The sequence below is a fragment of the Piliocolobus tephrosceles genome, chromosome 15 (assembly GCF_002776525.5).
Source record: "Piliocolobus tephrosceles isolate RC106 chromosome 15, ASM277652v3, whole genome shotgun sequence".
Lineage (NCBI taxonomy): Eukaryota > Metazoa > Chordata > Mammalia > Primates > Cercopithecidae > Piliocolobus > Piliocolobus tephrosceles.
Window position 1 is genome coordinate 103,449,681 of NC_045448.1, and position 14,303 is coordinate 103,463,983.

The window sequence follows — 14,303 nt, forward strand, 5'->3', positions numbered from 1 at the left end:
GGAGGCCAAGGTGGGAGGATTACTTGAGGTCAGTAGTTCAAGAGCAGCTTGGCTAACATCGTGAAAACCTGTCTCTACTAAAAATACAAAAATTAGCTGGGCGTGGTGATGCGCACCTGTAATCCCACTGACTTGGGAAGCTGAGGCAGGAGAATTGCTTGAACATGGGAGGTGGAGGTTGCAGTGAGCCAAGATCACAGCCACGGCACTCCAGCCCTGGAGACAACAGTGAAACTCCGTCTCAAAATAAATAAATTAAAAAAAAAAAAAAAAAAAAAAAAAAAAGGACCTATCATGCCCCTATTACTCTCCCTGTACAGGTAATTATGGTTAACAATTTGCATATCTTTCCAGAATTTTCCTTCTTGTGTCTGTCTATAAATACACACATGCCTACAATACATATATACACACTCACTTTTCTTTCCCACATAGAAGTGAAATTATAGTATATATAATGACCTGCAGGTTTTTTTTTTTGTTTGTTTCAGTTGACCATATATCATGAACTTTGTTCTAGATGAGAATCTATAGATCTTTTCTCATACTTTTTTAGTGATTGCCGTTTCCTCGTAGGGCCGAACTCTGATATATTTAATCATTCATCTCTTGAGTGACATTTGTGTTGCTTCCGGTTGTTGCTGCTTGACATTGAGCACCTATGCATTTCCTGGACCCCAGTGCTGCTGATTCTGTAGAATGTGTTTCTTGAAGTGGAACTGTTGGCTCATGGGTGACGTATATATCCAACTTTAGTCAGTACTGCTAAAGCATTTTTGATTTTTTCAAATGACAGTTCGGGCTGGGCACAGTGGCTTATGTCTGTAATCTCAGCACTGTGGGAGGCCAGCACAGGTGGATCACTTGAGTTCCGGAGTTTGAGACCAGCCTGGCCAACATGGTGAAATCCCATCTCTACTAAAAATACAAGAATTAACCAGGCGTGATGGCATGCACCTGTAATCCCAGCTACTTGGGAGGCTGAGGCAGGAGAATTGCTTGAACCTGAGAGGCAGAGGTTGCAGTGAGCAAAGATCACACCACTGCACTCCAGCCTGGGCAACAAGAGTGAGACTCTGTCTTAAAAAAAAAAAAAAATTACAGTCCCACTGATGGGTGTCTAAGAGGACTCATTTCGCCACACTCCACACCCACCCAGCATTTAATATCATGGATCTTTAAAAATTTTCTAGTCCAGTGGAAAACTGCATTTCATTTTAATTTAAACTTGTTTTCTCATTAATGAGGTAGAGTGCCAGTTCATGTGTATTGGCTAGTTGTGTACTCATTTGAATCACCAGTTCATATCCTTTGCCTATTTTTATAGTCATTTGTTTTTCTGTGGGATTCTATGTAAAGTAGTATTTGTCCTTGGCCTGTGCATTACAACCATTTCTTCAGCATTTTATGGGATGTTGATGTGACAGTCTACACGACTCTACATAGAAATTCATAGTGTGCCTTGGGTTTTAAGGAACAGAAATTTATGAGACCTTTATTTCACACTTAAAAGTTCTTGTGGTTATTTTCATGATTCTGTAATGACTGTTTAAATAACATGGCTGCAGTGAATATGGCAGTAAAATGATAAATGGCATTTTGGTCTCTATTTGAGGATATGAGCTTGCAGACTGTGGCATCTGCCCTTGTTTTTGTCCCATCCTGTGGACAGAGGACATTGAAATTGTCAAGAACCCTGTAGTTATTGGGAACTACTTCAGACTTTTGTGAATTGGGATGTCCAAAGAGATGATGTAGTCATTTAGTAGGGGTGGAAATGATGCATTCTGAAGAGGCCCACCTGGTCCTGACAGGGCTGGTTTTGTTAGTTTTCAGTCTATTCCCAAGACTTCAGCTCACCTTAAAAAAAAAAAAAACTTTAGGCCGGGCGCGATGGCTCAAGCCTGTAATCCCAGCACTTTGGGAGGCCGAGACGGGCGGATCAGGAGATTAAGACCATCCTGGCTAACACGGTAAAACCCCGTCTCTACTAAAAAAATACAAAAAAAAACTAGCCAGGCAAGGTGGCGGGCGCTTGTAGTCCCAGCTACTTGGGAGTCTGAGGCAGGAGAATGGCGTCAACCCGGGAGGTGGAGCTTGCAGTGAGCTGAGATCCGGCCACTGCACTCCAGCCTGGGCGATAGAGCGAGACTCCGTCTCAAAAAAAAAAAACTTTATTTAAAAAATTGTTAATGTAGTCATGTGGTTCAGAATTCAGAAAGTATTAAAAATACGCAATAAAAAGTCTCATTTCCACCTTTGGGGTCCTCTCCACAGGTAGCCAGGGTTATTAGTTCCTTCTGTATCCTGCAGATCTGGCTAGTCCTTTTTGATTTTCAAATAATATGGTTTTGGGCCAGTAGCAGTGGCTCACGCCTGTAATCCCAGCACTTTGGGAGGCCAAGGCGAATGGATCACCTGAGGTCAGGAGTTCGAGACCAGCCCGGCTAACACAGTGAAACCCCGTTTCTACTAAAAACACAAAAAATTAGCTGGGTGTGGTGGCAGGCACCTGTAATCCCAGCTACTCGGGAGGCTGAATTGTTTGAACCTGGGAGGCGGAGGTTGCAGTGAGCTGAGATCGCACCACTGCACTCCAGCCTGGGTGACCAAGCGAGACTCCATCTCAAAAAAAAAAAATTTGCTCTGTTGCCCAGGCTGGAGTGCAGTGGTACGATCTTGGTTCACTGCAACCTCTGCCTCCCAGGTTCAAGCGATTCTACTGTCTCAGCCTCCCAAGTAGCTGGGATTACAGGTGCACACCACTAAACCCAGCTAATTTTTTGTATTTTTTAGTAGAGACAGGGTTTCACCATGTTGCCCAGGCTGGTCACGAACTCCTGAGCTCAGGCAATCCACCCGCCTTGGCCTCCCAAAGTGCTGGAATTACAGGCATGAGCCACTGCTCCCGGCCAAAAAAGTACGATTTTAAGTGAAAATATCAGAATAAAAATTGTGTGTCTTCTATAATGAAAACTATGTTAGCTGAACTGTACATTTAAAAATAGTTAAATTGGTACATTTTACGTTATGTATATTCTGCCACAATGAGAAGAGAAAAGAAACTAGAAAAAAGAAAAACAAATGTCAAAATTACATGTTCATGTGGGCAAGGATGTCAGGGTTAACAAGGGAACACTTTTACATACCCAGTTAGAGTGATGAGACTGTAGTAATTTATTGTTTTATTTGTTTGTGTTACAATGTGGCTTGTTCAGTAAGTGGTAAGAGCTCCCTTTCCCCCTCTTGTTTGAAGAGAGAACACATGATGAGCTGTTACTGGGAACAGCCCAGGCCCATGGCCTCACGCCACGACCCCAGCCGGCCCTACGCCGAGCAGTACCGCATAGACGCCCGGCAGTTTGCACACCTGTTTCAGCTAGTCTCACCCTGGACCTGTGGGGCCCACACGGAGATCCTTGCTGAAAGGACGTTCAGGCTCTTGGATGACAACATGGACCAGCTCATCGAGTTCAAAGCGTTTGTGAGCTGCCTCGGTATGCCTCTGTGGGATTTCACAGTGAGGTGCTTTGGGGTGTGGGTCTGAACAGAAGACAAAGTGATCTTCGGAGCAGGCAGATGCACACAGTGTAACACTTTTGTGACTGGCCTGACACGAACTTATGATTTTGTAATACCACTCTTCAGGCTCCTCTCAGGATCTACTTTCTGAAGGGGGGATGGGAGAGGGGCCCACGCTTTCTACATATGAGGCTGTTTACCTTGCTTTCGTTGGCACCCACGATGTGGTGGCTTGTTGGGAGCCATGTTCCTAAGTTTTGTCCATAAAATTAAAATGTTTTGGAAGGTATGAGGCCAGACAACATTCACAAAGTTCCTTAGAGCTCACACAGTTACCAGCCCTGCCTTTAACACTTTCATTGCTACCATGGTGTGTGTCTGGGGCAGGGGAGCTGGCGGTGGCAGGTATTGACTTTCCCGAGTGTTCTCTCCACAGTGAGTTTGTGTCCTGACAAATGGACTTTCAGCATTGGCATCAACTCACTCTCTCTTTTTAAAATTTTTGCAGATATTATGTATAATGGAGAAATGAATGAGAAAATTAAACTATTATACAGGCTTCATATCCCTCCAGGTAAGAAAGTCCAAGTAGCAAAATCAGACTGTGCTCTGCTTACAGTATCAGCTTTGTGCATGACTTTGAAGCTCTTCTCTTTTTGAAGTTCACTTATGCTCGAGGCAACAGGTGTTTCTAGCTTGGGGTTTCAGGCTACAGGTTTGAAGTTCTGTGCTGCACAGCTCTAGCAGGAGCTCCCAAACTTGAGTGTGCACCAGAATCCCCTGGAAGGCCTGTTTACACCAAGTTCCTGGGCTCCTGCACTGGGTCTGAGGACCTTCAGAACCACTGGCCTGTGGAATGTGTGTGAGAGCCAGACCCTCATTACTACTAACTTAATAGTTATTTTAGGCTACTGAATCTGAAGAACATTTCATGTTTCTAGTGCATCAGACCATGTTTTCTACAAATTTCAGCACTAGTAACCAGGAAAAGGAAGCCATTTCGATATCTATGAGATCAGACTTGACATTGACAGGAACAAGACCAAAGAAACCTAAAAGGTGTTCCTTGATCTTAAAAACTAAGAGATGAATCAGAAATCCCAGAGGGCTCTGCCCCCGCAGTGCTGTGGTTGTGGTTCTGGTGTTGGATGGTGCCTGGGGAGGCTGGTGGCTGCTGAGGGGGTTTCTAGGGCCATGATATCCTGGTGGCTTTTTCAGCTATTAATGCACATACACATTCCCCTTTATCCACTGGACATATGTCCCAAGCACCCCCCAACTCCCTGTGGATGCCGGAAACTGTGGATAGTACCAAATCCTATATACACTAGATTTTTTCAATCTGATCACCGAGATGACTAATGAGCGAGTAACAGGCAGGTAGTGTAGACCTTGTGGAGATAATGCACAAAGAGAGAATTCGTGTCTGACCTGGGATGGAGTGGAACAGCGCAAGCTTTGAAAATGTTACTCAGAGCAGCGTGCCGTTTAACACTTTGGATGAGGGGGGACTACGGTACAAACATTGAAGATGCACCTGGAGATTAGTTGTGGGCTTTCTGGGTCTACTTCCTGGATGCAGCCCTTACTGAACTGGCATCTGATACCTTAGGCATGCACGCTGTCCCCAGTGAGCATTCTGTGCTGGCCACACAGTCCCTCCTTGACCTCCCCATTGACAATGTGCACTACTATGACTTGAGTGCAAATTGTTTATTTTATTATTATTTATTTTTTGTTTCCCTTTCTCTGTCAGCTGATGATAAATGCAAATTGTTTAGCATCACTGATGTGTTCTGCCCTTTATGCCAATATACATTGAGTTTTAATTTATCCTTATTTTTCACAAATGTTTTTCTAGTAACATAGAAGGCATACGTAATTGTTGATTTTCATCATATCATCATCATCTTTCCATAGTTGTCATTATCTATATCTGGCATTCTTAAATAGAATATGATTGTTTTTATTTTACTCTATTATTTTATGTTGGTTTGGAAATAAACTATTTTGGAATAATTTTAGATTTATAGAGAAGTTGCACAGATTAGTACACATAGCATTTCACCCTGATATGTTTTAAAATTTATAATTGGCTTTTGAATTATCATCTAAGATTGATTTTTGATTCTTCATCTAACTTTTTTTTTTTTTTTTTTTTTTTTTTGAGACGGAGTCTCACTCTGTCGCCCAGGCTGGAGTGCAGTGGCCTGATCTCGGCTCACTGCAAGCTCTGCCTCCCGGGTTCATGCCATTCTCCTGCCTCAGCCTCCCGAGTAGCTGGGACTAAAAGGCGCCCAGCGCTACGCTCGGCTAATTTTTTGTATTTTTTAGTAGAGACGGAGTTTCACCGTGTTAGCCAGATGGTCTCAGTCTCCTGACCTTGTGATCTACCCACCTCAGCCTCCCAAAGTGCTAGGATTACAGGCGTGAGCCACCACACCCAGCCTCTTCATCTTACTTTCTAATGAATTACTACTTGTTTCCAAATAAGTTTATTTCTAAAAGACATTTTAATTACATTGATTTATTAAAAGCATTTGTACCTTCATGGTTTCAGAAAATCAATTGTTCAAACCTTTTTGAACATACCTGATGGTGATATTCATACTGTGTGACTCTGAATTTAAATCAAATTCAATGGAAATTAAGATATGATGTATCATTTTTTAGTATATGTTTCGTATCTGAATTTTTGATACAGTTAAAAAAGCCTTAAGAAAACGACCAAAAAGCCTTAAGAGTGCAGACAGCCTAAAATCTCTATTTTAAAACATCATTTTCCTGAGGCCATGCAGACTCATATCTAAGTTCTTTTCATTTAAGTAGACTTAATTCTAACAAATACTTACTTTCATAATGAAAAACTTTTTAAAGGTGGGACAGACATACTAGTTACGAAATGAAAGTTTACAGTCACAGATCAGGAAGTATAATGAGATTACATCAAATGTGAATTTGTGTGCCTAAAGAATTCTCTTCACCTAAGTCTTATTATTTGCCTGTGGAAGAGGCAAGGGTAGAAAACATCAGTACCTTGCTGAAACACCTGCCTGTGTAGAGCAGGCCCGGCCCTCTGCCAGGGTAACATAGGAGACGGATGTCTCCTGTGAGCTTGGTTGTGAAGGCATCTGCTGCAGCTCAGGAAGCAATGAAGAGCCGAGGCCCAAGGCCTCATCCATTTCCAGGAGGGCTCACTTTATGGGCTCTTGGCGATTGTAACACTATTTAGCACAGGAACTAGGAAGGAAATATTACAGATGATTTGGTACCATGTCAGGTAATACACAGATGAAGAGTATTCCAGAAGATGAGGAAATCCAGCAGTTTTCACTGCAGATTGATAAGCCTATGGATATTGGTCATTTTGCTTAATTATACTAATTGGACTTTCAGAGGAGAACTTCCTGGGAGAACTTTATTTTCCTTGGAAAGAAACATCATAACAAACTTCTGAGAAAGTTAACATTCAAAATGGACACACACAAATGAGACAATTTGGAGGTTCTTCTGTAAGTTTGTATACTGAGCAGGCCTATGAGTTCCTTCTGCAAACTCTGAGATTCAGGGAATATGCTCTTTTATTCACAGATAGGCTGAAAGGCTGGCAGGCAAACCTGAATCCACATTAAAGGATGTCCTTAAAATGTTGATTAATAAAATTGGGGCTGCTCCAGTCTTTGTGTTCAGCTTTCTGTGAAGGAATAGAGGTTTCCTTCTGAGGTCTTGTACATAACCAAGTACATCTGCTGTCTAAAGGATGAGTTTTGTCAAGTTGAGTTAAAAGGAGAAATCTTTTGAATAATTCCAGTTTGCAGTTGGTTAAGGGCAATTATTGACTTTAAAACACTTAAAACGTTGAAAACCTGAATGAACTTAATTGATAACTGAAAGAGCACATGATGTTATATTAACACATACTGACAAAACAGGAATTTAAAGCAAAAATTCAACTTCGAAAGAAAGCAGGTCACAAATGCTTCATTAGTGATGTTTAGTCAGTGTTATAATTTGTTTTCTCAAACATAATTACAGATTAGTACAGCAATATTGGTGTATGAATGAGGGAAAGCTTTGTTGTTCTGAAATACCTTATATGAAAAAGTGTTGATTGAATTCCAAATCTAGTCCCATTAGCCAAAAAAAACTGTCAACATTACATTTGTCAGCGAAAAAGGGGTTGATACATAGCATGAACACGTGCTTGAGGTAGAAATGTGAGCACTGGAGCCGTTCAAATCCTCAAGCTTTCCCACTATCTTGATTCTTCACTTTTTGGTCAGGCTTTTCTTATGGCTACACTAAGAAACAATACTGAAGATAACTCTGTAAGCTCTTGCTTTTAAGAATGTGCAAATATGTCAAGATACCTGCTGGAACCCAAGAAACTGAGGGATGCTTACACTGTTCTGAGGGCTAAAATAATAATGGGAATGGCCCAAATGGCATAGGGGAAGAAGGCTCAGCAGGTGAAATGGAAGCAGATTGGCTAAATGGTGAACCCAGCCAGGATTAAGACCCTCCCTCAGAGAAAAAACAGTCATTCTAAAGACTTAGCTGGAAGAGATAATGATTTCGAAAATGGATGATGTGTTGAGGAAATTTGCAAAGGTCAGCATCTCATAGGGCACAAAAAATGGTAGTTTACATTCCAGTTTAACAGGCAGTCCTGATATCAGCTACATCAGAAATTATCCCAGACATGTCTGATTCAGTGATGGGCAGCTTGGGCTAGATGAAAGATCTGTTCTGGCTTTGGATTGGGGTCCTGAGTTAAAATGCCATGGAAGATTTTGAAAAATACGGCAACAGAGAATATAAACTTCCTTGAAAAACAAAAAAAACTTGTGAAATTAAAAGACTGCCCCAGACCCTTTTCAACAAAAGAAAACGAAGTGATAAAGATTCCTGGTATTCAAATCGTCAAGAAGCCACTAAGAAATTGCATGTGTGATCCCTGCCTCCAGTAGCTGTTGCCTCTCAAGTGATTTTTCTTACAGTAGATCATTGAGAAACTAGTTAGGTACCTTAGTTGGTTTTCCTATCAATGACTTGGCTGTATTGGAATTTCTAATTAATCCAAATGCAAGGCCTCGCTGCTATAATTTGATGGCTGTTTTCAACCACTATGGAGGGATGAGAGGAAGGCCCTATACTGCTTTTGCAAAATAGGCATAGTGGAGATGGGATTATTTTGATGATGACCGTAATGTCTCAGCTGCATCTGAAGGCTAGACTGTGTTCAAAGCTGTATGTGAACTCTTCTACTAGAGAGAAGACGCTTATGGTGGAACTGGCTTGTCGCCTCCACAGGCATCCCATTTAGAAAGTGAGGAAGATGGCAGTGGCAATGACAATGATACAGAAAATGAAAACATGTACAGTGTGTAATGAAGGTCCCTAAGGCCATAAAGGAGAGATCTTCCTGCTGGTGGTATCTGTTGGAGCAGTGAAGTTACCTACTACCTTCAAACAGAAGCCTGAGATGGGGGTTTCGGAGGACCAAATGTAAACCCTTTATCTGATTTTAAGTGGTGTAGTACTTGAAGTGAGACACAATGAACACTTTAATAGAAACTGCCTCTCAATCCATTTATACTCTTGAATTACAGGTTAAATATATATAAGAATGTAAAAATAAGGTCATGTTTAAACAGTCGTAATCTCTCATGTGAAAAAAGACTGAAAGGATCGTTAAAGATTGCATGTATTCTTAGTATTTACTGTTTCCCATAATGCATAGTGTCCTATCCTTCTGATCATCAAAAGATCATGGAATGAGTATTTTCAGTGAGTTCCATGTCCAGGTGATGTTCTCTGCATACGCTGTGACGGCAGAGGTTGGGAGGCTCCGCTCTGGGAGTTTTTTGGCCCCTCAGCTCCTTGTCACTGTTAATACTTTACTTGCCTCCTTTCTGGACACACTGGCCCAGCCCCTGGATTAATTGCTGCCTTTCTATGGCTCCCATCACATTTTTTTGGTGACTTGTATACACATTTCTACTTTGTGGTACGCCAGGCTCTTTGGCATCCCCGCACTGGTCCCTGGGAAATCCATTTCCATCCTGACTGCCCCAGGTACCATTCAGGGTTTTCAGTTTTCCCCCTGTTCAGTTTGAGTGGATTCTTACATGTGCCACTGCACAGAATTCGGTTTGGGCAAAGTTGGGAAAAGGAAGGGGTAGCTTTCTAAAGCTTTGCTGCCATCTTGTGGAAGCTTGTTGAATCACAGCTGAATTGTCTGATTTATTTTCAGTTAAATGGTTTACGAATAAGTTCCAAACCTTTTAAAATATGGGGAACCTTCCCTGTCATCCCCCTGATAATTGTTATTTTGTAGCAGCTTTATTGAGGTATATTCATGCACCATGCGAGTCACCCATTTAAAGTGTACAATTCAATGTTTTTTTTCTTTTTTGGTATATTCGGAGTTGTGCAACGATCACCACAATCAATTTTAGACCATTTCATCACCGTAAAAATAAATGTCATACCTTTAGCTCTCACTCTCAGTGTATCCATTTTCCCCAGCCGTAGGCAGCTTTCTGTAGATTTGCCTGTCCTGGACATTTCATATAAATGGAATTGCTGTATTATGCTCAACTTCTCTCACCTAGCATGATGTTTTCAAGACACATCCATGCTGTAGTATGCGTCAGTGCTTCATTCCTTTTAATGACCAAATATTCCTTTGTATGGGTATGCCACGATTTGTTTGTTCATCAATTTATTCAACATTTGGGTTTGGTTTTTTTTGGCTACTATGAACAATACTACTATGAACAATCTGTGTACAAGTTTGCATGTGAACACTTTCAGTTCTCTTGGGTGTATATGTAGAAGTGAGATTTCTGAGTCAAATGCTAACTTGAACTTTTTAAAAAACCGCCAGACTGTTCTATGAGCCAGTTTACATTCCTATCGTCAATATATGAGGGTCCTGAGTTTTATTTGTAACATCCTTAAAAACACTCCTAATACTAAGATGCAGATTTGAATTCACTGAAGCTTTTCTTCAACTTTTAAAAGAAATTGTGTAAGTACAGCAGTATGTGTTCATTATAGAGAAATACTATCCTGAGAAGTTTAAAATCATTACCCATTATTCCACCATCCAGAGATTTAGTCTTTCTAGAGTACTTTATATGTGCATGGATATATTTTAGTTTTACAAAATGGGATTTTACTATATACATTTTTTCCAACCAAATTGGTATTAGCAGTGCCGTATGAATGTGTATGTTGTTAATTACAACAGTCTTCACATACCTCTGGGAAAAGGCACACTTGGTGTGGGGGACATTTTGTTTTCTCTGGGTATCCAGAACAGTGCTTGGTGTGAGTTTGGGTTCATGGACCCTGCAAAAACTAGAGTCCACAGGCTGGGAGCTGCTGGCTTAGTGTTTAGTTGCCTAAAAAGCTACCTTACTGTCAGTTCTGGTAAGGCAGAAAATTTGTGTAATTTAACCTCCTATCTTTTTTTAAGCACTCACTGAAAATGACCGAGACAGCCAGTCGCCATTGAAGAATCCTCTGTTGTCAACGTCGAGACCCCTGGTTTTCGGGAAACCCAATGGCACGTACCTCTTTTCATTGTTGCTTTCCTCTGGGCATACCACTGCTGTGGCAGGAGGCACTGAGGTTGCCCTCACCCCTCTTGTAGCAGCCCTGTCTTTTCCCTTCATCCAATGAATTACCACCAAACTCACTGCCTTTAGAGGCAAGAAGCACTCTTGAGTGGGGGTGTTGCTGGGTGGCTGCCTCTTGCCCCCACCACCAAGTTCCTTCCTCCTGTTTGCAGTGTCACGCGTCCTCTTAGAGCAGAAGTCTCCCAATTACCACCAACTGGCTCTCCAGGGGAATCTGTTGCTTTCCAGTTTTGTATGGAATTAACTTAGTGGAATTCCTCACCCCCTTGCTTCCCTCTTACATAGTTTCCTTTTTACTTTCACTGAACTTATTTAAACTACACGTTTTCCTTTGTTTCAAGGTGATGCAGTTGATTATCAGAAACAGCTGAAGCAAATGATTAAGGATTTAGCCAAAGAAAAAGATAAAACCGAGAAAGAATTGCCCAAAATGAGCCAGGTATGGACTTTCTTCAGTGCAGAGAATGAACTTTAAAAAAATTTTTTTTGAGACAAGTCTCGCTCTGTCGCCCAGGCTGCAGTGCAGTGGCCTGATTTCCGCTCACTGCAAGCTCCACCTCCCGGGTTCATGCCATTCTCCTGCCTCAGCCTCCTGAGTGGCTGGGACTACAGGCGCCCGCCACCTCGCCCAGCTAGTTTTTTTGTATTTTTTAGTAGAGACGGGGTTTAGTCGTGTTAGCCAGGACGGTCTCGATCTCCTGATGTCGTGATCCACCCGCCTTGGCCTCCCAAAGTGCTGGGGTTACAGGCGTGAGTCACTGCGTGTGGCCATACCCAACCATTTTTCTATTCTTGGAGTGATTGTGTAGCTAGATTCCACCTGAAGCACCTGTCCTCACATTACATATTCTCGATTTCAGCAGCAGTGTCTCAGATTACACTGAGAAAACAGGCATTACTGTTCCATTTCATTTTACATTTAGATACTGCATGGCCTTCCCACCGTAGGAACATGCCCTAACATGCCCTAATAGCGTTTCAGCTGTTACCAGCATTTTCCTATTATAAACTCTAGCTTAAAGATCCCTACACTATGATAGGCCGGGCGCGGTGGCTCAAGCCTGTAATCCCAGCATTTTGGGAGGCCGAGACGGGCGGATCACAAGGTCAGGAGATCGAGACCATCCTGGCTAACACGGTGAAACCCCGCCTCTACTAAAAAATACAAAAAGACTAGCCGGGCGAGGTGGCGGGTGCCTGTAGTCCCAGCTACTTGGGAGGCTGAGGCAGGAGAATGGCGTGAACCCGAAAGGCGGAGCTTGCAGTGAGCTGAGATCCGGCCACTGCACTCCAGTTTGGGCGACAGAGCGAGACTCCGTCTCAGGGAAAAAAAAAAAAAAAAAAAATCCATACAGATAAATCTACATTACTGTGGTTTCTTTTCTTTTTTTTTTTTTGAGATGAAGTTTCGCTCTTGTTGCCCAGGCTGGAGTGCACTGGTGCAATCTTGGCTCACCACAACCTTGGCCTTCTGGGTTTAAGCGATTCTCCTGGCGCATGTGCCACCACACCCGACTAATTTTGTATTTTTAGTAGAGATGGGGTTTCTCTGTGTTGGTCGGGCTGGTCTCAGACTCCCAATCTCAGGTGATCCGCCCACCTCAGCCTCCCACAGTGCTGGGATTACAGGCATGAGCCACTGTGCCTGGCCTGCCATGGTTTCTTGAATTGCTTTGTTAAAGGGTGTGCACATCCTCTAGGAAGGTCTACCCATTTCCAAGTGTGTGCTGAAATTCCCAGGAATCATCACCATGTTTTCAGAGTGGAAGGGCAGAGACTACCTTTTCTTATATTGTGTGTCTTCAAAAGTACTGTGTCATTTTCTCAAAGGTCACACGTATCATGTTAAAAAAAAACAGTGACACTTCCACCCTGGTTCTGCTGCTACATAAGACTTATTTCAATTTCAGAGGGAATTTATCCAGTTCTGTAAAACTCTGTACAGTATGTTCCATGAAGATCCAGAAGAAAACGATTTGTACCAAGCCATCGCGACAGTCACCACGCTGCTGCTGCAGATCGGAGAGGTGGGGCAGCGAAGCAGCAGCTCTGGAAGCTGCTCCCAGGAGTGTGGGGAGGAGCTGCAGGCCTCAGCTCCTTCTCCTGAGGACTCGGTTTTTGCAGACACTGGAAAGACACCCCAGGAATCCCAGGCATTTCCAGAGGAGGCAGAAGCGGACTGGACTGTGTCCCTTGAACATATTTTAGCTTCACTTCTGACTGAACAATCATTAGTAAACTTTTTTGAAAAGCCACTGGACATGAAATCCAAACTTGAAAATGCCAAGATCAATCAGTACAATCTCAAAACTTCTGAAATGAGCCACCAATCACAGTCTGAACTTAAGCTGAGTAACTTGTAGCAAGATAGCAGCTGCTATGTACACTGGAGTCTGCCATACCAAAGTACGGACCAGTCTGTTTCTTGGGGTCAGCCCTAAACTGAGATTTCAGTCTACTTTACAAATGGGGCATCTGGATAAACAACCTGACAAACTGGCTAGGGGAACCGACACAACCCTCAAGCATTTCTATGTATTCTTTGAGAATTGTAGCACCCTAGGGTATCTACATTGGTTCACTTGATGCCAACTTGCAATTTTTACCAGATTGGCTGAAATGGGCACTTCTGTGATGCTAGATGCTAGTGTGATTTTGCTCAGATGAACACAATGTGTCATACTAACCAAGAAGCAAGAGAAGCCCCACACTTTCGTTTTTCACTTGGAATGACAATGGGAGCGGTTAGGAAATCAAGTTCACCTTCAAGATCTAAGGGAGTCCACTATCTGTGCAATTGTATTTGGCTTTTTTTTGCACTGTTTCAATGCTGGTAATTGAAACCATTTTAATATATTTGGTTGTATTCACTTTATATGTCCTTCCAAAAATGTGTACAAACCATGCTTTCAATGTTGGCCTCCAAGTTTTTTTAATAAGAAACTTTTTGTATTTACTTGGTCCTTTTCTTTTACCTTGTAGTTAAGTGTCTTAAGCTGTAGATTGTGGCAGTGAATGGGTAAGCAGGAGCCGTTGCTCCTGCCCATCCATGGTTTCTGGGTGGTGCAACACTAGGTACTCCGCAGCCCCGCCTTGGGTGTGCCCTGCATCACCAGTGGGGCTTCAGAGCCC

At 42.5% G+C, this 14,303-nt stretch overlaps 1 protein-coding gene across 1 annotated transcript in view; it reads left to right on the plus strand.

The window, feature by feature from the left end:
- Positions 1–14,127, plus strand: part of TBC1D8 (TBC1 domain family member 8) — a 129,460-nt gene extending 115,333 nt beyond the window's left edge. The window contains exons 16-20 of the mRNA XM_023211373.1: positions 3,257–3,497; positions 4,031–4,096; positions 11,009–11,098; positions 11,513–11,610; positions 13,082–14,127. Of these exons, the coding sequence (XP_023067141.1) occupies positions 3,257–3,497; positions 4,031–4,096; positions 11,009–11,098; positions 11,513–11,610; positions 13,082–13,534 (948 nt within the window). The 3' untranslated portion in view covers positions 13,535–14,127. The remainder of the gene's footprint in view (positions 1–3,256; positions 3,498–4,030; positions 4,097–11,008; positions 11,099–11,512; positions 11,611–13,081) is intronic.
- Positions 14,128–14,303: the final 176 nt, after the last annotated feature.